Source organism: Pseudophryne corroboree, unplaced genomic scaffold (genome assembly GCF_028390025.1).
Source record: "Pseudophryne corroboree isolate aPseCor3 unplaced genomic scaffold, aPseCor3.hap2 scaffold_656, whole genome shotgun sequence".
Lineage (NCBI taxonomy): Eukaryota > Metazoa > Chordata > Amphibia > Anura > Myobatrachidae > Pseudophryne > Pseudophryne corroboree.
The window spans coordinates 88,542-113,534 of record NW_026970244.1 but is presented as its reverse complement, the minus strand read 5'-3'; the positions used below and the strand labels follow the sequence as shown (position 1 = coordinate 113,534).

Here is a 24,993-nt window from a genome sequence, read left to right as displayed (position 1 = left end):
TGGTTCCTACTTCTGCCCCCTCAGTCCCACGAAGCAGGGAGTCTGTTGCCAGCAGTTCTCCCTAAAAATAAAAAACCTAACATAAGTCTTTTCAGAGAAACTCCGTAGAGCTCCTCAGAGTGCATCCAGTCTGCCTGGGCACATTTCTAAAACTGAGGTCTGGAGGAGGGGCATAGAGGGAGGAGCCAGTTCACCCCCATTGAAAAGTCTTAAGAGTGCCCATGGCAAGAGATATAATGCGGAAAGTTGTATTACTTACCTCCTGGTACAACTTGGAGATGCTCTCCTCGAACTGTCCTCCGTTTTGAGCTCTCGTTGACACTGATTAAAATTGATTGTGTTGTTGCCTTTTGATTTGTTATGTGTTTGCGTGCAATGTGCGGGACGTGTGACCCCCTCAACATTAATTTTTGTCTGTTTACCTATTATGGTGCCAGTAGTTACTGACACGTTCACTGAGTCAAAGTCTGTAGATGTGGTTAGAGCTTTGAAGATTTATGTTGCTAGAACAGCTCGAATATGGAAAACAGAGTCTTTGTTTGTTTGTCCTGTGGGCTCCCAACAAGATTGGGTGTCCTGCTTCCAAGCAGACTATTGGCGCTGGATCAGAGGTACGATTCAGCAAGCTCATTCTACGGCTGGATTGCCATTACCGATGTCGGTGAAGGCACATTCTACTAGGAAGGTGGGCTCATCCTGGGCGGCTGCCCGAGGGGTCTCTGCATTACAGCTTTGCCGAGCAGCTACGTGGTCGGGGTCAAACACATTTGCTAAATTCTACAAGTTTGATACCCTGGCTGATGAAGACCTCAAGTTTGGTCTGTCAGTGCTGCAGGGTCATCCGCACTCTCCCACCCGTACTGGAGCCTTGGTATAAACCCCATGGTCAATAAGTGGACCCCAGGATCCTCTAGGACGTATGTGAAAACAGGATTTTAATACCTACCGGTAAATCCTTTTCTTAGTCCATAGAGGAATGGGAGCAGCACACAATACCTCAGTCAGAGCAGTGCCTCGCTGGGTGTCTCCTATGTGTAATTTACCTCACAGAGGTATAGCCGCTGACTATGTGCTCCCCCCTCACTATAACACCCTGGTACAGTCGGTGATTCAGTGGGTCCTGTGGAGGAGCAGTCTCCGCATGCAGCCTGTACACAGCAGCACCAGGAAATGGCGCCTCAGCCTCTGGTCCCGCTCTCCGGGAATCCCCGCCCCCATAATGGAGCGCAGTCCCTCCATGTTGTTTATACTAGCTTCTCCATGTGTGTGTAAAAAGAGTGCACAACTCCCTTTTACATGTATAACGCCAGTGTGGATACACAGTGGGGACCGCGGCCTGTAGCCGGGTGATCGCTGTCCCTTCATGCCGCCATTCGCACTGGGGACCCGCTAACCGGGACCCCGGGGTATCACTCACCACACCACGTCTGCTTCGGCATCTGTTAGTGGCGGCTTCCTGCCGGCGTGGGCTCACACTCTGGGGGTATGTGAAACAGCGCCCTGGGAGCTGTGTCCTGTCAGCGGGGACACGAACCATTAAGGAAGTTGGTTCAATCCCCCCCCCTAAGTCCCACGACGCAGGAGACTGGTGAAGCCAGCGCTGCCTGAAAATAACAAACTAAAAGAAATTTCTGAAGAAAACTCTCTGGAGAGCAACAGAATGCACCCGGCTCCTTGGACACATTTTCTAAACTGAGTCTGGTAGGAGGAGCATAGAGGGGAGGAGCCAGCACACACTAATGATTTCTTCAAGTGCCAGGCTCCAATGGACCCCATCTCTACCCCATGGTAACTACAATTCCCAGTATCCACTAGGACATTATAGAAAAAAACAACAACCAAAAAACTGCCACCAAAACAGCTCTGACCCATCCAGGCCTGGACTTCACGAGACCTGTGAAGGTGTTCCGTGGTGCCTGGCCCCCAGACGTTGACAGCTGATCCTGTGAGGTGCGGCCTCCTTGACCTGGACTTGTTTTCCAGCACATCCAACACATGCTCCATTGGTACCGGGAAATTTGGAGGCCAAGTCTTTACCTTGAACTCGATCATGTTCCTCAGACCATACCGGAGCAATGACTGCAGTGTGGCCATCAGAAATACACTGCCATAAAGGGATGGACTTGGTCTGCAGCAATGGTTAGGTACGTGGTACCTGGTACTGGTCACAGTAACATCCACATGAAGAGCAGGACCCAAGGTTTCCCAGCAGAACATTGCCCAGAGCATCACACTACGCTACCGGCTTCCCATAGAGCATCCTGGTGCCATCCCTGGTAAATGAGGCACACAGCCGTCCCCATGATGTGACGCGATTCATCAGACCAGGCCACCTTTTTCTATGATCCACTGTCCACGTCAGATGCTCATGAGCCAATTATTCCTGCTTCCAGCACATCAACGTTAAGGAGAGTTCTCTTGTTGCCTAATACAGATGTAGCCACGCTCATCCATCCTGCAGCTCTACTTAGTACACCGCCCGTGTATTCCTATGCGCGTGCGTTACGTAGACGCATGCATGGGCCCTGGAGTGCCGCGAATACGCCAAGCAGCAGGATAGATAAGCGTGGCTGCATCTGTATATCTTGTCAGGTACCAGTGTAATGAGAAAATAACTGTTATTCACATCACCCGTCAGTGGGTTTATTATTATGGCTGGCGGGTGTATATCTGTACGCCGACTGTACAGCGCCCGGAACCTGTAACTCCTTATACATAAATCCGCTGAGCGATTCTGTACTCACTCTGTGTGTCCCAGACAGAATGCGCTGATGACATGAGGTGCCTCCCACAGACTGACACGGATCTTCTCGTCTCGGTCACACGTGATGACATGTTCTCCTCCTGGACTCACCGCCTGCAGGAGGAGATATCCAATGAAGGGGTAGAATATCTGCAGAGCGTCCATTCCCCAATGAGAAACTAGTGAGCAGCGCTCAGCGCAGTATCCTGAGGCAGAGCCGCAGCAACACCGAGACAATGGCCTGACCCAGCATTGTCTAATAGATACTGCCTTTCTGCTGCCACCAGCCCTGACCCAGCATTGTCTAATAGATACTGCCTTTCTGCTGCCACCAGCCCTGACCCAGCATTGTCTAATAGATACTACCTTTCTGCTGCCACCAGCCCTGACCCAGCATTGTCTAATAGATACTGCCTTTCTGCTGCCACCAGCCCTGACCCAGCATTATCTAATAGATACTACCTTTCTGCTGCCACCAGCCCTGACCCAGCATTGTCTAATAGATACTGCCTTTCTGCTGCCACCAGCCCTGACCCAGCATTGTCTAATAGATACTGCCTTTCTGCTGCCACCAGCCCTGACCCAGCATTATCTAATAGATACTGCCTTTCTGCTGCCACCAGCCCTGACCCAGCATTGTCTAATAGATACTGCCTTTCTGCTGCCACCAGCCCTGACCCAGCATTGTCTAATAGATACTACCTTTCTGCTGCCACCAGCCCTGACCCAGCATTGTCTAATAGATACTGCCTTTCTGCTGCCACCAGCCCTGACCCAGCATTGTCTAATAGATACTGCCTTTCTGCTGCCACCAGCCCTGACCCAGCATTGTCTAATAGATACTGCCTTTCTGCTGCCACCAGCCCAGACCCAGCATTATCTAATAGATACTGCCTTTCTGCTGCCACCAGCCCTGACCCAGCATTGTCTAATAGATACTGCCTATCTGCTGCCACCAGCCCTGACCCAGCATTGTCTAATAGATACTGCCTTTCTGCTGCCACCAGCCCTGACCCAGCATTGTCTAATAGATACTGCCTTTCTGCTGCCACCAGCCCTGACCCAACATTATCTAATAGATACTGCCTTTCTGCTGCCACCAGCCCTGACCCAGCATTGTCTAATAGATACTGCCTTTCTGCTGCCACCAGCCCTGACCCAGCATTATCTAATAGATACTGCCTTTCTGCTGCCACCAGCCCTGACCCAGCATTGTCTAATAGATACTGCCTATCTGCTGCCACCAGCCCTGACCCAACATTATCTAATAGATACTGCCTTTCTGCTGCCACCAGCCCTGACCCAACATTATCTAATAGATACTGCCTTTCTGCTGCCACCAGCCCTGACCCAGCATTGTCTAATAGATACTGCCTTTCTGCTGCCACCAGCCCTGACCCAGCATTGTCTAATAGATACTGCCTTTCTGCTGCCACCAGCCCTGACCCAGCATTATCTAATAGATACTGCCTTTCTGCTGCCACCAGCCCAGACCCAGCATTATCTAATAGATACTGCCTTTCTGCTGCCACCAGCCCTGACCCAGCATTGTCTAATAGATACTGCCTTTCTGCTGCCACCAGCCCTGACCCAGCATTGTCTAATAGATACTGCCTTTCTGCTGCCACCAGCCCTGACCCAGCATTGTCTAATAGATACTGCCTTTCTGCTGCCACCAGCCCTGACCCAGCATTGTCTAATAGATACTGCCTTTCTGCTGCCACCAGCCCTGACCCAGCATTGTCTAATAGATACTGCCTTTCTGCTGCCACCAGCCCAGACCCAGCATTATCTAATAGATACTGCCTTTCTGCTGCCACCAGCCCTGACCCAGCATTGTCTAATAGATACTGCCTTTCTGCTGCCACCAGCCCTGACCCAGCATTGTCTAATAGATACTGCCTTTCTGCTGCCACCAGCCCTGACCCAGCATTGTCTAATAGATACTACCTTTCTGCTGCCACCAGCCCTGACCAGCATTATCTAATAGATACTGCCTTTCTGCTGCCACCAGCCCAGACCCAGCATTATCTAATAGATACTGCCTTTCTGCTGCCACCAGCCCTGACCCAGCATTGTCTAATAGATACTGCCTTTCTGCTGCCACCAGCCCTGACCCAGCATTGTCTAATAGATACTGCCTTTCTGCTGCCACCAGCCCTGACCCAACATTGTCTAATAGATACTACCTTTCTGCTGCCACCAGCCCTGACCCAGCATTGTCTAATAGATACTGCCTTTCTGCTGACACCAGCCCTGACCCAACATTATCTAATAGATACTGCCTTTCTGCTGCCACCAGCCCTGACCCAGCATTGTCTAATAGATACTGCCTTTCTGCTGCCACCAGCCCTGACCCAGCATTGTCTAATAGATACTGCCTTTCTGCTGCCACCAGCCCTGACCCAGCATTGTCTAATAGATACTGCCTTTCTGCTGCCACCAGCCCTGACCCAGCATTGTCTAATAGATACTGCCTTTCTGCTGCCACCAGCCCTGACCCAGCATTGTCTAATAGATACTGCCTTTCTGCTGCCACCAGCCCTGACCCAGCATTGTCTAATAGATACTGCCTATCTGCTGCCACCAGCCCTGACCCAGCATTGTCTAATAGATACTGCCTTTCTGCTGCCACCAGCCCTGACCCAGCATTGTCTAATAGATACTGCCTTTCTGCTGCCACCAGCCCTGACCCAGCATTGTCTAATAGATACTGCCTTTCTGCTGCCACCAGCCCTGACCCAGCATTATCTAATAGATACTGCCTTTCTGCTGCCACCAGCCCTGACCCAGCATTGTCTAATAGATACTGCCTTTCTGCTGCCACCAGCCCTGACCCAGCATTGTCTAATAGATACTGCCTTTCTGCTGCCACCAGCCCTGACCCAGCATTGTCTAATAGATACTGCCTTTCTGCTGCCACCAGCCCTGACCCAACATTGTCTAATAGATACTACCTTTCTGCTGCCACCAGCCCTGACCCACCATTGTCTAATAGATACTGCCTTTCTGCTGCCACCAGCCCTGACCCAGCATTGTCTAATAGATACTGCCTTTCTGCTGCCACCAGCCCTGACCCAGCATTGTCTAATAGATACTGCCTTTCTGCTGCCACCAGCCCTGACCCAGCATTGTCTAATAGATACTGCCTTTCTGCTGCCACCAGCCCTGACCCAGCATTGTCTAATAGATACTGCCTTTCTGCTGCCACCAGCCCTGACCCAGCATTGTCTAATAGATACTGCCTTTCTGCTGCCACCAGCCCTGACCCAGCATTGTCTAATAGATACTGCCTATCTGCTGCCACCAGCCCTGACCCAGCATTGTCTAATAGATACTGCCTTTCTGCTGACACCAGCCCTGATCCAGCATTATCTAATAGATACTGCCTTTCTGCTGCCACCAGCCCTGACCCAGCATTGTCTAATAGATACTGCCTTTCTGCTGCCACCAGCCCTGACCCAGCATTGTCTAATAGATACTGCCTTTCTGCTGCCACCAGCCCTGACCCAGCATTGTCTAATAGATACTGCCTTTCTGCTGCCACCAGCCCTGACCCAGCATTGTCTAATAGATACTGCCTTTCTGCTGCCACCAGCCCTGACCCAGCATTGTCTAATAGATACTGCCTTTCTGCTGCCACCAGCCCTGACCCAGCATTGTCTAATAGATACTGCCTTTCTGCTGCCACCAGCCCTGACCCAGCATTGTCTAATAGATACTGCCTTTCTGCTGCCACCAGCCCTGACCCAGCATTGTCTAATAGATACTGCCTTTCTGCTGCCACCAGCCCTGACCCAACATTGTCTAATAGATACTACCTTTCTGCTGCCACCAGCCCTGACCCAGCATTGTCTAATAGATACTGCCTTTCTGCTGCCACCAGCCCTGACCCAACATTATCTAATAGATACTGCCTTTCTGCTGCCACCAGCCCTGACCCAACATTATCTAATAGATACTGCCTTCCTGCTGCCACCAGCCCTGACCCAGCATTGTCTAATAGATATTGCCTATCTGCTGACACCAGCCCTGACCAAGCATTGTCTAATAGATACTGCCTTTCTGCTGCCACCAGCCCTGACCCAACATTATCTAATAGATACTGCCTTCCTGCTGACACCAGCCCTGACCCAGCATTATCTAATAGATACTGCCTATCTGCTGCCACCAGCCCTGACCCAGCATTGTCTAATAGATACTGCCTTTCTGCTGCCACCAGCCCTGACCCAGCATTGTCTAATAGATACTGCCTTTCTGCTGACAACAGCCCTGACCCAGCATTGTCTAATAGATACTGCCTTTCTGCTGCCACCAGCCCTGACCCAGCATTGTCTAATAGATACTGCCTATCTGCTGCCACCAGCCCTGACCCAGCATTGTCTAATAGATACTGCCTTTCTGCTGCCACCAGCCCTGACCCAGCATTATCTAATAGATACTGCCTTTCTGCTGCCACCAGCCCTGACCAGCATTATCTAATAGATACTGCCTTTCTGCTGCCACCAGCCCTGACCCAGCATTGTCTAATAGATACTGCCTTTCTGCTGCCACCAGCCCTGACCCAGCATTGTCTAATAGATACTGCCTTTCTGCTGCCACCAGCCCTGACCCAGCATTGTCTAATAGATACTGCCTTTCTGCTGCCACCAGCCCTGACCCAGCATTGTCTAATAGATACTGCCTTTCTGCTGCCACCAGCCCAGACCCAGCATTATCTAATAGATACTGCCTTTCTGCTGCCACCAGCCCTGACCCAGCATTATCTAATAGATACTGCCTTTCTGCTGCCACCAGCCCTGACCCAGCATTGTCTAATAGATACTGCCTTTCTGCTGCCACCAGCCCTGACCCAGCATTGTCTAATAGATACTGCCTTTCTGCTGCCACCAGCCCTGACCCAGCATTGTCTAATAGATACTGCCTTTCTGCTGCCACCAGCCCTGACCCAACATTATCTAATAGATACTGCCTATCTGCTGACACCAGCCCTGACCCAGCATTGTCTAATAGATACTGCCTATCTGCTGACACCAGCCCTGATCCAGCATTGTCTAATAGATACTGCCTTTCTGCTGCCACCAGCCCTGACCCAGCATTATCTAATAGATACTGCCTTTCTGCTGCCACCAGCCCTGACCCAGCATTATCTAATAGATACTGCCTTTCTGCTGCCACCAGCCCTGACCCAGCATTGTCTAATAGATACTGCCTTTCTGCTGACACCAGCCCTGACCCAGCATTGTCTAATAGATACTGCCTTTCTGCTGCCACCAGCCCTGACCCAGCATTGTCTAATAGATACTGCCTATCTGCTGACACCAGCCCTGACCCAGCATTGTCTAATAGATACTGCCTTTCTGCTGACACCAGCCCTGACCCCGCATTGTCTAATAGATACTGCCTTTCTGCTGACACCAGCCCTGACCCAGCATTGTCTAATAGATACTGCCTTTCTGCTGCCACCAGCCCTGACCCAGCATTGTCTAATAGATACTGCCTATCTGCTGACACCAGCCCTGACCCAGCATTGTCTAATAGATACTGCCTTTCTGCTGACACCAGCCCTGACCCAGCATTGTCTAATAGATACTGCCTTTCTGCTGCCACCAGCCCTGACCCAGCATTATCTAATAGATACTGCCTTTCTGCTGCCACCAGCCCAGACCCAGCATTATCTAATAGATACTGCCTTTCTGCTGCCACCAGCCCTGACCCAGCATTGTCTAATAGATACTGCCTTTCTGCTGCCACCAGCCCTGACCCAGCATTGTCTAATAGATACTGCCTTTCTGCTGCCACCAGCCCTGACCCAGCATTGTCTAATAGATACTGCCTTTCTGCTGCCACCAGCCCTGACCCAGCATTGTCTAATAGATACTGCCTTTCTGCTGCCACCAGCCCTGACCCAGCATTGTCTAATAGATACTGCCTTTCTGCTGCCACCAGCCCAGACCCAGCATTATCTAATAGATACTGCCTTTCTGCTGCCACCAGCCCTGACCCAGCATTGTCTAATAGATACTGCCTTTCTGCTGCCACCAGCCCTGACCCAGCATTGTCTAATAGATACTGCCTTTCTGCTGCCACCAGCCCTGACCCAGCATTGTCTAATAGATACTACCTTTCTGCTGCCACCAGCCCTGACCAGCATTATCTAATAGATACTGCCTTTCTGCTGCCACCAGCCCAGACCCAGCATTATCTAATAGATACTGCCTTTCTGCTGCCACCAGCCCTGACCCAGCATTGTCTAATAGATACTGCCTTTCTGCTGCCACCAGCCCTGACCCAGCATTGTCTAATAGATACTGCCTTTCTGCTGCCACCAGCCCTGACCCAACATTGTCTAATAGATACTACCTTTCTGCTGCCACCAGCCCTGACCCAGCATTGTCTAATAGATACTGCCTTTCTGCTGACACCAGCCCTGACCCAACATTATCTAATAGATACTGCCTTTCTGCTGCCACCAGCCCTGACCCAGCATTGTCTAATAGATACTGCCTTTCTGCTGCCACCAGCCCTGACCCAGCATTGTCTAATAGATACTGCCTTTCTGCTGCCACCAGCCCTGACCCAGCATTGTCTAATAGATACTGCCTTTCTGCTGCCACCAGCCCTGACCCAGCATTGTCTAATAGATACTGCCTTTCTGCTGCCACCAGCCCTGACCCAGCATTGTCTAATAGATACTGCCTTTCTGCTGCCACCAGCCCTGACCCAGCATTGTCTAATAGATACTGCCTATCTGCTGCCACCAGCCCTGACCCAGCATTGTCTAATAGATACTGCCTTTCTGCTGCCACCAGCCCTGACCCAGCATTGTCTAATAGATACTGCCTTTCTGCTGCCACCAGCCCTGACCCAGCATTGTCTAATAGATACTGCCTTTCTGCTGCCACCAGCCCTGACCCAGCATTGTCTAATAGATACTGCCTTTCTGCTGCCACCAGCCCTGACCCAGCATTGTCTAATAGATACTGCCTTTCTGCTGCCACCAGCCCTGACCCAGCATTGTCTAATAGATACTGCCTTTCTGCTGCCACCAGCCCTGACCCAGCATTGTCTAATAGATACTGCCTTTCTGCTGCCACCAGCCCTGACCCAACATTGTCTAATAGATACTACCTTTCTGCTGCCACCAGCCCTGACCCACCATTGTCTAATAGATACTGCCTTTCTGCTGCCACCAGCCCTGACCCAGCATTGTCTAATAGATACTGCCTTTCTGCTGCCACCAGCCCTGACCCAGCATTGTCTAATAGATACTGCCTTTCTGCTGCCACCAGCCCTGACCCAGCATTGTCTAATAGATACTGCCTTTCTGCTGCCACCAGCCCTGACCCAGCATTGTCTAATAGATACTGCCTTTCTGCTGCCACCAGCCCTGACCCAGCATTGTCTAATAGATACTGCCTTTCTGCTGCCACCAGCCCTGACCCAGCATTGTCTAATAGATACTGCCTATCTGCTGCCACCAGCCCTGACCCAGCATTGTCTAATAGATACTGCCTTTCTGCTGACACCAGCCCTGATCCAGCATTATCTAATAGATACTGCCTTTCTGCTGCCACCAGCCCTGACCCAGCATTGTCTAATAGATACTGCCTTTCTGCTGCCACCAGCCCTGACCCAGCATTGTCTAATAGATACTGCCTTTCTGCTGCCACCAGCCCTGACCCAGCATTGTCTAATAGATACTGCCTTTCTGCTGCCACCAGCCCTGACCCAGCATTGTCTAATAGATACTGCCTTTCTGCTGCCACCAGCCCTGACCCAGCATTGTCTAATAGATACTGCCTTTCTGCTGCCACCAGCCCTGACCCAGCATTGTCTAATAGATACTGCCTTTCTGCTGCCACCAGCCCTGACCCAGCATTGTCTAATAGATACTGCCTTTCTGCTGCCACCAGCCCTGACCCAGCATTGTCTAATAGATACTGCCTTTCTGCTGCCACCAGCCCTGACCCAACATTGTCTAATAGATACTACCTTTCTGCTGCCACCAGCCCTGACCCAGCATTGTCTAATAGATACTGCCTTTCTGCTGCCACCAGCCCTGACCCAACATTATCTAATAGATACTGCCTTTCTGCTGCCACCAGCCCTGACCCAACATTATCTAATAGATACTGCCTTCCTGCTGCCACCAGCCCTGACCCAGCATTGTCTAATAGATATTGCCTATCTGCTGACACCAGCCCTGACCAAGCATTGTCTAATAGATACTGCCTTTCTGCTGCCACCAGCCCTGACCCAACATTATCTAATAGATACTGCCTTCCTGCTGACACCAGCCCTGACCCAGCATTATCTAATAGATACTGCCTATCTGCTGCCACCAGCCCTGACCCAGCATTGTCTAATAGATACTGCCTTTCTGCTGCCACCAGCCCTGACCCAGCATTGTCTAATAGATACTGCCTTTCTGCTGACAACAGCCCTGACCCAGCATTGTCTAATAGATACTGCCTTTCTGCTGCCACCAGCCCTGACCCAGCATTGTCTAATAGATACTGCCTATCTGCTGCCACCAGCCCTGACCCAGCATTGTCTAATAGATACTGCCTTTCTGCTGCCACCAGCCCTGACCCAGCATTATCTAATAGATACTGCCTTTCTGCTGCCACCAGCCCTGACCAGCATTATCTAATAGATACTGCCTTTCTGCTGCCACCAGCCCTGACCCAGCATTGTCTAATAGATACTGCCTTTCTGCTGCCACCAGCCCTGACCCAGCATTGTCTAATAGATACTGCCTTTCTGCTGCCACCAGCCCTGACCCAGCATTGTCTAATAGATACTGCCTTTCTGCTGCCACCAGCCCTGACCCAGCATTGTCTAATAGATACTGCCTTTCTGCTGCCACCAGCCCAGACCCAGCATTATCTAATAGATACTGCCTTTCTGCTGCCACCAGCCCTGACCCAGCATTATCTAATAGATACTGCCTTTCTGCTGCCACCAGCCCTGACCCAGCATTGTCTAATAGATACTGCCTTTCTGCTGCCACCAGCCCTGACCCAGCATTGTCTAATAGATACTGCCTTTCTGCTGCCACCAGCCCTGACCCAGCATTGTCTAATAGATACTGCCTTTCTGCTGCCACCAGCCCTGACCCAACATTATCTAATAGATACTGCCTATCTGCTGACACCAGCCCTGACCCAGCATTGTCTAATAGATACTGCCTATCTGCTGACACCAGCCCTGATCCAGCATTGTCTAATAGATACTGCCTTTCTGCTGCCACCAGCCCTGACCCAGCATTATCTAATAGATACTGCCTTTCTGCTGCCACCAGCCCTGACCCAGCATTATCTAATAGATACTGCCTTTCTGCTGCCACCAGCCCTGACCCAGCATTGTCTAATAGATACTGCCTTTCTGCTGACACCAGCCCTGACCCAGCATTGTCTAATAGATACTGCCTTTCTGCTGCCACCAGCCCTGACCCAGCATTGTCTAATAGATACTGCCTATCTGCTGACACCAGCCCTGACCCAGCATTGTCTAATAGATACTGCCTTTCTGCTGACACCAGCCCTGACCCCGCATTGTCTAATAGATACTGCCTTTCTGCTGACACCAGCCCTGACCCAGCATTGTCTAATAGATACTGCCTTTCTGCTGCCACCAGCCCTGACCCAGCATTGTCTAATAGATACTGCCTATCTGCTGACACCAGCCCTGACCCAGCATTGTCTAATAGATACTGCCTTTCTGCTGACACCAGCCCTGACCCCGCATTGTCTAATAGATACGGCCTTCCTGCTACACCCAGCCCTGACCCAGCATTATCTAATAGATACTGCCTTCCTGCTACACCCAGCCCTGACCCAGCATTGTCTAATAGATACTACCTTTCTGCTGCCACCAGCCCTGACCCAGTATTGTCTAATAGATACTGCCTTTCTGCTGACAACAGCCATGACCTAGCATTGACTAATAGATACTGCCTTTCTGCTGCCACCAGCCCTGACCTAGCATTGTCTAATAGATACTGCCTATCTGCTGACACCAGCCCTGACCCAGCATTGTCTAATAGATACTGCCTATCTGCTGCCACCAGCCCTGACCCAGCATTGTCTAATAGATACTACCTTTCTGCTGCCACCAGCCTTGACCCAGCATTGTCTAACAGATACTGCCTTTCTGCTGCCACCAGCCCTGACCAAGCATTATCTAATAGATACTGCCAATCTGCTGCCACCATCCCTGACCCAGCATTGTCTAATAGATACTGCCTTTCTGCTGCCATTAGCCCTGACCCAACATTATCTAATAGATACTGCCTTCCTGCTGACACCAGCCCTGACCCAGCATTATCTAATAGATACTGCCTATCTGCTGCCACCAGCCCTGACCCAGCATTGTCTAATAGATACTGCCTTTCTGCTGCCACCAGCCCTGACCCAGCATTGTCTAATAGATACAGCCTTTCTGCTGACAACAGCCCTGACCCAGCATTGTCTAATAGATACTGCCTTTCTGCTGCCACCAGCCCTGACCCAGCATTGTCTAATAGATACTGCCTATCTGCTGCCACCAGCCCTGACCCAGCATTGTCTAATAGATACTGCCTTTCTGCTGCCACCAGCCCTGACCCAGCATTATCTAATAGATACTGCCTTTCTGCTGCCACCAGCCCTGACCAGCATTATCTAATAGATACTGCCTTTCTGCTGCCACCAGCCCTGACCCAGCATTGTCTAATAGATACTGCCTTTCTGCTGCCACCAGCCCTGACCCAGCATTGTCTAATAGATACTGCCTTTCTGCTGCCACCAGCCCTGACCCAGCATTGTCTAATAGATACTGCCTATCTGCTGACACCAGCCCTGACCCAGCATTGTCTAATAGATACTGCCTTTCTGCTGACACCAGCCCTGACCCCGCATTGTCTAATAGATACTGCCTTTCTGCTGACACCAGCCCTGACCCAGCATTGTCTAATAGATACTGCCTTTCTGCTGCCACCAGCCCTGACCCAGCATTGTCTAATAGATACTGCCTATCTGCTGACACCAGCCCTGACCCAGCATTGTCTAATAGATACTGCCTTTCTGCTGACACCAGCCCTGACCCCGCATTGTCTAATAGATACGGCCTTCCTGCTACACCCAGCCCTGACCCAGCATTATCTAATAGATACTGCCTTCCTGCTACACCCAGCCCTGACCCAGCATTGTCTAATAGATACTACCTTTCTGCTGCCACCAGCCCTGACCCAGCATTGTCTAATAGATACTGCCTTTCTGCTGACAACAGCCATGACCTAGCATTGACTAATAGATACTGCCTTTCTGCTGCCACCAGCCCTGACCTAGCATTGTCTAATAGATACTGCCTATCTGCTGACACCAGCCCTGACCCAGCATTGTCTAATAGATACTGCCTATCTGCTGCCACCAGCCCTGACCCAGCATTGTCTAATAGATACTGCCTATCTGCTGCCACCAGCCCTGACCCAGCATTGTCTAATAGATACTGCCTTTCTGCTGCCACCAGCCCTGACCCAGCATTGTCTAATAGATACTGCCTTTCTGCTGCCACCAGCCCAGACCCAGCATTATCTAATAGATACTGCCTTTCTGCTGCCACCAGCCCTGACCCAGCATTATCTAATAGATACTGCCTTTCTGCTGCCACCAGCCCTGACCCAGCATTGTCTAATAGATACTGCCTTTCTGCTGCCACCAGCCCTGACCCAGCATTGTCTAATAGATACTGCCTTTCTGCTGCCACCAGCCCTGACCCAACATTATCTAATAGATACTGCCTATCTGCTGACACCAGCCCTGATCCAGCATTGTCTAATAGATACTGCCTATCTGCTGACACCAGCCCTGACCCAGCATTGTCTAATAGATACTGCCTTTCTGCTGCCACCAGCCCTGACCCAGCATTATCTAATATATACTGCCTTTCTGCTGCCACCAGCCCTGACCCAGCATTATCTAATAGATACTGCCTTTCTGCTGACACCAGCCCTGACCCAGCATTGTCTAATAGATACTGCCTTTCTGCTGACACCAGCCCTGACCCAGCATTGTCTAATAGATACTGCCTTTCTGCTGCCACCAGCCCTGACCCAGCATTGTCTAATAGATACTGCCTTTCTGCTGCCACCAGCCCTGACCCAGCATTGTCTAATAGATACTGCCTATCTGCTGACACCAGCCCTGACCCAGCATTGTCTAATAGATACTGCCTTTCTGCTGACACCAGCCCTGACCCCGCATTGTCTAATAGATACGGCCTTCCTGCTACACCCAGCCCTGACCCAGCATTATCTAATAGATACTGCCTTCCTGCTACACCCAGCCCTGACCCAGCATTGTCTAATAGATACTACCTTTCTGCTGCCACCAGCCCTGACCCAGCATTGTCTAATAGATACTGCCTTTCTGCTGACAACAGCCATGACCTAGCATTGACTAATAGATACTGCCTTTCTGCTGCCACCAGCCCTGACCTGGCATTGTCTAATAGATACTGCCTATCTGCTGACACCAGCCCTGACCCAGCATTGTCTAATAGATACTGCCTATCTGCTGCCACCAGCCCTGACCCAGCATTGTCTAATAGATACTACCTTTCTGCTGCTACCAGCCTTGACCCAGCATTGTCTAACAGATACTGCCTTTCTGCTGCCACCAGCCCTGACCAAGCATTATCTAATAGATACTGCCAATCTGCTGCCACCATCCCTGACCCAGCATTGTCTAATAGATACTGTCTTTCTGCTGCCACCAGCCCTGACCCAGCATTGTCTAACAGAACATGGATACACTGTGATATTAGAGGAGAGAAGGACAGAAGGGATGATAGATAAGTAATAATAGGGATCAGGAAGGCAGTATGTATATAAAAGGACACCTAGAACATGGGGCACTGTGATATTAGAGGAGAGAAGGACAGAGGGATATGATAGATAAGTAATAATAGGGATCAGGAAGGCAGTATGTATATAAGAGACACCTAGAACATGGGGACACTGTGATATTAGAGGAGAGAAGGACAGAAGGGATGATAGATAAGTAATAATAGGGATCAGGAAGGCAGTATGTATATAAGAGGACACCTAGAACATGAGGACACTGATATTAGAGGACAGAGGGATATGATAGATAAGTAATAATAGGGATCAGGAAGGCATTATGTATATAAGAGGACACCTAGAACATGAGGACACTGTGATAATAGAGGAGAGAAGGACAGAGGGATATGATAGATAAGTAATAATAGGGATCAGGAAGGCAGTATGTATATAAGAGGAACCTAGAACATGAGGACACTGTGATATTAGAGGAGAGAAGGACAGAGGGATATGATAGATAAGTAATAATAGGGATCAGGAAGGCAGTATGTATATAAGAGGACACCTAGAACATGGGGACACTGTGATATTAGAGGAGAGAAGGACAGAGGGATATGATAGATAAGTAATAATAGGGATCAGGAAGGCAGTATGTATATAAGAGACACCTAGAACATGAGGACACTGATATTGGAGGGGAGAAGGACAGAGGGATACGATAGATAAGTAATAATAGGGATCAGGAAGGCAGTATGTATATAAGAGGACACCTAGAACATGGGGCACTGTGATATTAGAGGAGAGAAGGACAGAGGGATATGATAGATAATAATAGGGATCAGGAAGGCAGTATGTATATAAGAGGACACCTAGAACATGAGGACACTGTGATAATAGAGGAGAGAAGGTCAGAGGGATATGATAGATAAGTAATAATAGGGATCAGGAAGACTGTATGTATATAAGAGGACACCTAGAACATGGGGACACTGTGATATTAGAGGAGAGAAGGACAGAGGGATATGATAGATAAGTAATAATAGGGATCAGGAAGACTGTATGTATATAAGAGGACACCTAGAACATGGGGACACTGTGATAATAGAGGAGAGAAGGACAGAGGGATATGATAGATAGATAGATAGATAAGTAATAATAGAGATCAGGAAGGCAGTATGTATATAAGAGGACAACTAGAACATGAGGACACTGTGATATTAGAGGAGAGAAGGACAGAGAGATATGATAGATAAGTAATAATAGGGATCAGGAAGGCAGTATGTATATAAGAGGACACCTAGAACATGAAGACACTGTGATATTAGAGGAGAGAAGGACAGAGGGATATGATAGATAAGTAATAATAGGGATCAGGAAGGCAGTATGTATATAAGAGACACCTAGAACATGAGGACACTGTGATATTAGAGGAGAGGAGGACAGATGGGATATGATAGATAAGTAATAATAGGGATCAGGAAGACTGTATGTATATAAGAGGACACCTAGAACATGAGGACACTGTGATATTAGAGGAGAGAAGGACAGAGGGGATATGATAGATAAGTAATAATAGGGGTCAGGAAGGCAGTATGTATATAAGAGGACACCTAGAACATGGGGACACTGTGATAATAGAGGAGAGAAGGACAGAGGGATATGATAGATAGATAGATAGATAAGTAATAATAGAGATCAGGAAGGCAGTATGTATATAAGAGGACACCTAGAACATGAGGACACTGTGATATTAGAGGAGAGAAGGACAGAGAGATATGATAGATAAGTAATAATAGGGATCAGGAAGGCAGTATGTATATAAGAGGACACCTAGAACATGAAGACACTGTGATATTAGAGGAGAGAAGGACAGAGGGATATGATAGATAAGTAATAATAGGGATCAGGAAGGCAGTATGTATATAAGAGGACACCTAGAACATGAGGACACTGTGATATTAGAGGAGAGAAGGACAGAGGGATATGATAGATAAGTAATAATAGGGATCAGGAAGGCAGTATGTATATAAGAGACACCTAGAACATGGAGACACTGTGATATTAGAGGAGAGAAGGACAGAGGGATATGATAGATAAGTAATAATAGGGATCAGGAAGGCAGTATGTATATAAGAGACACCTAGAACATGGGGACACTGTGATATTAGAGGAGAGAAGGACAGAGGGATATGATAGATAAGTAATAATAGGGATCAGGAAGGCAGTATGTATATAAGAGGATACCTAGAACATGAGGACACTGTGATATTAGAGGAGAGAAGGACAGAGGGATATGATAAATAAGTAATAATAGGGATCAGGAAGGCAGTATGTATATAAGAGGACACCTAGAACATGGGGACACTGTGATATTAGAGGAGAGAAGGACAGAGGGGATATGATAGATAAGTAATAATAGGGATCAGGAAGGCAGTATGTATATAAGAGGACACCTAGAACATGGGGACACTGTGATATTAGAGGAGAGAAGGACAGAGGGATATGATAGATAAGTAATAATAGGGATCAGAAAGGCGGTATGTATATAAGAGGACACCTAGAACATGGGGACACTTATATTAGAGGAGAGAAGGACAGAGGGATATGATAGATAAGTAATAATAGGGATCAGGAAGGCAGTATGTATATAAGAGGACACCTAGAACATGAAGACACTGTGATATTAGAGGAGAGAAGGACAGAGGGATATGATAGATAAGTAATAATAGGGATCAGGAAGGCAGTATGTATATAAGAGACACCTAGAACATGAGGACACTGTGATATTAGAGGAGAGGAGGACAGATGGGATATGATAGATAAGTAATAATAGGGATCAGGAAGGCAGTATGTATATAAGAGGACACATAGAACATGGGGACACTGTGATATTAGAGGAGAGAAGGACAGAGGGATATGATAGATAAGTAATAATAGGGATCAGGAAGACTGTATGTATATAAGAGGACACCTAGAACATGGGGACACTGTGATAATAGAGGAGAGAAGGACAGAGGGATATGATAGATAGATAGATAAGTAATAATAGAGATCAGGAAGGCAGTATGTATATAAGAGGACACCTAGAACATGAGGACACTGATATTAGAGGAGAGAAGGACAGAGAGATATGATAGATAAGTAATAATAGGGATCAGGAAGGCAGTATGTATATAAGAGGACACCTAGAACATGAAGACACTGTGATATTAGAGGAGAGAAGGACAGAGGGATATGATAGATAAGTAATAATAGGGATCAGGAAGGCAGTATGTATATAAGAGGACACCTAGAACATGGAGACACTGTGATATTAGAGGAGAGAAGGACAGAGGGATATGAAAGATAAGTAATAATAGGGATCAGGAAGGCAGTATGTATATAAGAGACACCTAGAACATGGAGACACTGTGATATTAGAGGAGAGAAGGACAGAGGGATATGATAGATAAGTAATAATAGGGATCAGGAAGGCAGTATGTATATAAGAGACACCTAGAACATGGGGACACTGTGATATTAGAGGAGAGAAGGACAGAGGGATATGATAGATAAGTAATAATAGGGATCAGGAAGGCAGTATGTATATAAGAGGATACCTAGAACATGAGGACACTGTGATATTAGAGGAGAGAAGGACAGAGGGATATGATAAATAAGTAATAATAGGGATCAGGAAGGCAGTATGTATATAAGAGGACACCTAGAACATGGGGACACTGTGATATTAGAGGAGAGAAGGACAGAGGGGATATGATAGATAAGTAATAATAGGGATCAGGAAGGCAGTATGTATATAAGTGGACACCTAGAACATGGGGACACTGTGATATTAGAGGAGAGAAGGACAGAGGGATATGATAGATAAGTAATAATAGGCATCAGGAAGGCAGTATGTATATAAGAGGACACCTAGAACATGAGGACACTGTGATATTAGAGGAGAGGAGGACAGAGGGGATATGATAGATAAGTAATAATAGGGATCAGGAAACCAGTATGTATATAAGAGGACACCTATAACATGGGGACACTGTGATATTAGAGGAGAGAAGGACAGAGGGATATGATAGATAAGTAATAATAGGGATCAGGAAGGCAGTATGTATATAAGAGACACCTAGAACATGAGGACACTGTGATATTAGAGGAGAGAAGGACAGAGGGATATGATAGATAATAATAGGGATCAGGAAGGCAGTATGTATATAAGAGACACCTAGAACATGAGGACACTGTGATATTAGAGGAGAGAAGGACAGAGGGATATGATAGATAATAATAGGGATCAGGAAGGCAGTATGTATATAAGAGACACCTAGAACATGAGGACACTGTGATATTAGAGGAGAGAAGGACAGAGGGATATGATAGATAAGTAATAATAGGCATCAGGAAGTCAGTATGTATATAAGAGGACACCTAGAACATGAGGACACTGTGATATTAGAGGAGAGAAGGACAGAGGGATATGATAGATAAGTAATAATAGAGATCAGGAAGACTGTATGTATATAAGAGGACACCTAGAACATGAGGACACTGTGATATTAGAGGAGAGAAGGACAGAGGTATATGATAGATAAGTAATAATAGGGATCAGGAAGGTAGTATGTATATAAGAGGACACCTAGAACATGAGGACACTGTGATATTAGAGGAGAGAAGGACAGAGGGATATGATAGATAAGTAATAATAGGGATCAGGAAGGCAGTATGTATATAAGAGGACACCTAGAACATGGGGACACTGTGATAATAGAGGAGAGAAGGACAGAGGGATATGATAGATAAGTAATAATAGAGATCAGGAAGGCAGTATGTATATAAGAGACACCTAGAACATGGGGACACTGTGATATTAGAGGAGAGAAGGACAGAGGGATATGATAGATAAGTAATAATAGAGATCAGGAAGGCAGTATGTATATAAGAGACACCTAGAACATGGGGACACTGTGATATTAGAGGAGAGAAGGACAGAGGGATATGATAGATAATAATAAGGATCAGGAAGGCAGTATGTATATAAGAGGACACCTAGAACATGGGGACACTGTGATATTAGAAGAGAGAAGGACAGAGGGATATGATAGATAAGTAATAATAGGGATCAGGAAGGCAGTATGTATATAAGAGGACACCTAGAACATGGGGACACTGTGATATTAGAAGAGAGAAGGACAGAGGGATATGATAGATAAGTAATAATAGGGATCAGGAAGGCATTATGTATATAAGAGGACACCTAGAACATGAGGGCACTGTGATATTAGAGGAGAGAAGGACAGAGGGGATATGATAGATAAGTAATAATAGGGATCAGGAAGGCAGTATGTATATAAGAGGACAGCTAGAACATGAGGACACTGTGATATTAGAGGAGAGAAGGGCAGAGGGATATGATAGATAAGTAATAATAGGGATCAGGATGGCAGTATGTATATAAGAGGACACCTAGAACATGAGGACACTGTGATATTAGAGGAGAGTAGGACAGAGGGATATGATAGATATGTAATAATAGGGATCAGGAAGGCAGTATGTATATAAGAGGACACCTAGAACATGGGGACACTGTGATATTAGAGGAGAGAAGGACAGAGGGATATGATAGATAATAATGGGATTTTAATACCTACCGGTAAATCCTTTTCTCTTAGTCCGTAGAGGATGCTGGGGATGCTTCAAGAACCATGGGGTATAGACGGGATCTGTAGGAGACATGGGCACTTTAAGACTTTGAATGGGTGTGAACTGGCTCCTGCCGCTATGCCCCTCCTCCAGACTCCAATTTAAGTAACTGTGCCCAGGGAGACGGACATTTCGAGGAAAGAACTTATTGTTAAACCACGGTGAGCATCTTACCAGCTCACACCTCCAGTATGCCGCAGAACATGGCATTCAATAGAACACCAGCCGACGGCATGAAGAATATGCAGCAATATGCTGACATAAAGCATAACACAACCTGTGTGTAAACACAACCAATAACAGCATAACGCATGCCACGGCATGAACAACGTCAGCAACAGGCTGACTTAAACGCAACACAACATGTGTGTAACCATACCCAATAACTGCAGATACAGCCCGCACTGGGACGGGCGCCCAGCATCCTCTACGTACTAAGAGAAAAGGATTTACCGGTAGGTATTAAAATCCTATTTTTTCATACGTCCTAGAGGATACTGGGGATGCTTCAAGAACCATGGGGTTTATACCAAAGCTCTAGAACGGGCGGGAGAGTGCGGATGACTCTGCAGCACCGATTGACCCAACAAGAGGTCCTCCTCAGCCAGGGTATCAAACTTGTAAACTTCTCAAAGGCGTTTGAACCCGACCAAATAGCTGCTCGGCAAAGCCATAATGCCGAGACCCCTCGGGCAGCCGCCCAGGATGCGCCCCCCCTTTCTGGTAGAATGGGTCTTCACCGATTTCGGTAACGGCAATTCAGCCGTAAAATGAGCCTGCTGAATCGTATTACAGATCCAGCGTGCAATAGTCTGCTTGGAAGCAGGAGCCCAAATCTTGTTGTGAGCCCACAGGACAAACAGAGCCTCCGTTGTCCTAATCTTCTCCGTTCTGGCGACATAAATTTTCAAAGCTCTGACCACATCGAGAGACTTCTATTCCGTCAAGACTGCAGTAGCCACTGGCACCACAATAGGTTGGTTCATGTGAAACGATGAAACCACTTTTGGCAGAAATTGCTGACGAGTTCTCAACTCCGCTCCATCCGTATGGAAGATTAAATAGGGGCAAGATTAAATTGCGGATGCCAAGACCAACAGCCGGACCACTTTCCAAGTGACGAATTACAACTCTACCTTACGTAAAGGTTCAAACAATGAGATTGCCGGAACTATAACACCACGTTAAGACAACATGGAGCTCCAGGGGGGCACAAAGGGAGGTTGGATGTGCAACACTCCTTTAAGAAAGTTTGAATTTTTGTAAAGGAGGCCAATTGTTTTTGGATTAAAACCGATAAGGATGAATCTGAACCTTAATCGAGCCCAACTTAAGACCCGCATCCACACCATCTTGTGAAAAAAGGAGAAAACGATCCCACTGGAATCTTCCGCAGACGCCTTCTTGGATTCACACCAAAACACATATTTTCTCCAAATACGGTGGTAATGTTTTTACGTTACTCCTCTACTGGTCTGAAGAAAAGTAGGGATGACTTCACTGGAAATATCCTCTCTGCTAGGATCCGGCGTTCACCTGAAGATCCGGATACCAGGTCCTCTTAGGCAAGTCTGGAACAATGAGGATCACCTGAACCTTTGTTCTTCTTATGATCTTTAGCATTTTTGGAAAAAAATGGAAGCGGAGGGGACGCATAGACCGACTGAAACACCCACGGAGTCATTAGGGCGTCCACTGCTATAGCTTGAGGGTCCCTTGACCTGTAACAATATCTCTGAAGCTTCTTATTGAGGCGAGACGCCATCTTGTCTATTTTAGGAATCCCTCAACGACTTGTCACTTCTGTGAAAACCTCTGGATGAAGACACCACTCTCCTGGATGGAGAACGTGTCTGCCGAGGAAGCCTGCTTCCCAGCTGTCCACCCCTGGAATGAACACCTCTGACAGAGCGCGCATATGATTTCATCGCCCAGCGGAAAATCTTTCTGGCTTCTGCCTTTGCTGCTTCGGTTTTTGTTTGTAGAAAACCGTTATAAACGGCCCTTACCTCTAGACCGTTAATGTGGTGACAAATATCCTAACTTGACCCTCTTCCTTGGAAGTTTTCCTCCTGTGTGACAGCTCCCCCGCCTCGAAGGCATGTATCCGTGGTCCCTAGGATCCAGTCCTGGAACCCGAACCTGCGCTTTTGAGAACTGCGCCGCTACCACAGGAGTGAAACTCTGGTTTTGAAACAACAGGATTATTCCAGGTGGAAAATGGACCAATTGTCCAATTGGTCCCGCTAAAAACACTATGGCATTTACCCTGCTCACTGAATGGCCTCGTAGGCCGCAACCATCTTTTTCATCAACGGAATGTAATGATGGATTGACCCTGTTGCAGATCTGACCCGACTCTGGCTCCTCAGAGCTTTTTCCACTGGAAGAAACAAACTCTCAACAGTTCTGTATCTAACAATATTTCCAATGCCGACAACCGCGTCGTTGGGATCAACAGTGATTCTGGCAAGTTCAGGAGCCAACCACTTTGTTGAAGAACTGTCAGGGAGAATGCAACGTTTTGCACCACTTGGTTTCTTGACCTCGCCGTAATCAGGAGAGCGTCCCAGTACAGAATAATAATGACTCTTTTACTATCGAAGGAAAACCATCATACCGCCATCACTCCGGTGAATTGGTAATGACAATCCTGAATAGCAAACCCAGGTAAGCCTAATGCGGAAGAAACCGTAATTCGACCACCTTTCTCCTTTTTCAGATTGGAGATCCGTGTCCTGAGAAATTCCAGCTTGCAGTTCAACTTCTTAAGTAGAAATTTTGGGGATTTTAGAGATAGGATTGTTCTGACCGAGCCGTCCGGCCTCGGGAGCACGAAAAAATAAGAATTTACTTACCGATAATTCTATTTCTCGTAGTCCGTAGTGGATGCTTGGAACTCCGTAAGGACCATGGGGAATAGCGGCTCCGCAGGAGACTGGGCACATCTAAAGAAAGCTTTAGGACTATCTGGTGTGCACTGGCTCCTCCCCCTATGACCCTCCTCCAAGCCTCAGTTAGGATACTGTGCCCGGACGAGCGTACACAATAAGGAAGGATTTATGAATCCCGGGTAAGACTCATACCAGCCACACCAATCACACCGTACAACTTGTGATATGAAACCCAGTTAACAGCATGATAACAGAGGAGCCTCTGAATAGATGGCTCACAACAAGAACCCGATTAGTTAACAATAACTATATACAAGTATTGCAGACAATCCGCACTTGGGATGGGCGCCCAGCATCCACTACGGACTACGAGAAATAGAATTATCGGTAAGTAAATTCTTATTTTCTCTGACGTCCTAGTGGATGCTGGGAACTCCGTAAGGACCATGGGGATTATACCAAAGCTCCCAAACGGGCGGGAGAGTGCGGATGACTCTGCAGCACCGAATGAGAGAACTCCAGGTCCTCCTCAGCCAGGGTATCAAATTCGTAGAATTTTGCAAACGTGTTTGCCCCTGACCAAGTAGCTGCTCGGCAAAATTGTAAAGCCGAGACCCCTCGGGCAGCCGCCCAAGATGAGCCCACAGTCCTTGTGGAATGTGCTTTTATTGATTTAGGCTGCGGTAATCCTACCGCAGAATGCGCCAGCTGAATAGTGCTACAAATCCAGCGCGCAATAGACTGCTTAGAAGCAGGAGCACCCAGCTTGTTGGGTGCCATCAGGATAAACAGCGAGTCAGTTTTCCTGACTCCAGCCGTCCTGGAAAAATAAAATT

At 47.7% G+C, this 24,993-nt stretch overlaps 1 protein-coding gene across 1 annotated transcript in view; it reads right to left on the bottom strand.

Moving 5' to 3' along the window:
- The window catches only part of WDR4 (WD repeat domain 4), a gene marked incomplete at its 5' end in the record, with an annotated part of 204,981 nt that overhangs the window by 157,365 nt on the left and 22,623 nt on the right, over positions 1-24,993 (bottom strand). The window contains one exon of the mRNA XM_063954481.1: positions 2,745-2,857. Coding sequence (XP_063810551.1) covers positions 2,745-2,857 — 113 coding nt within the window. The remainder of the gene's footprint in view (positions 1-2,744; positions 2,858-24,993) is intronic.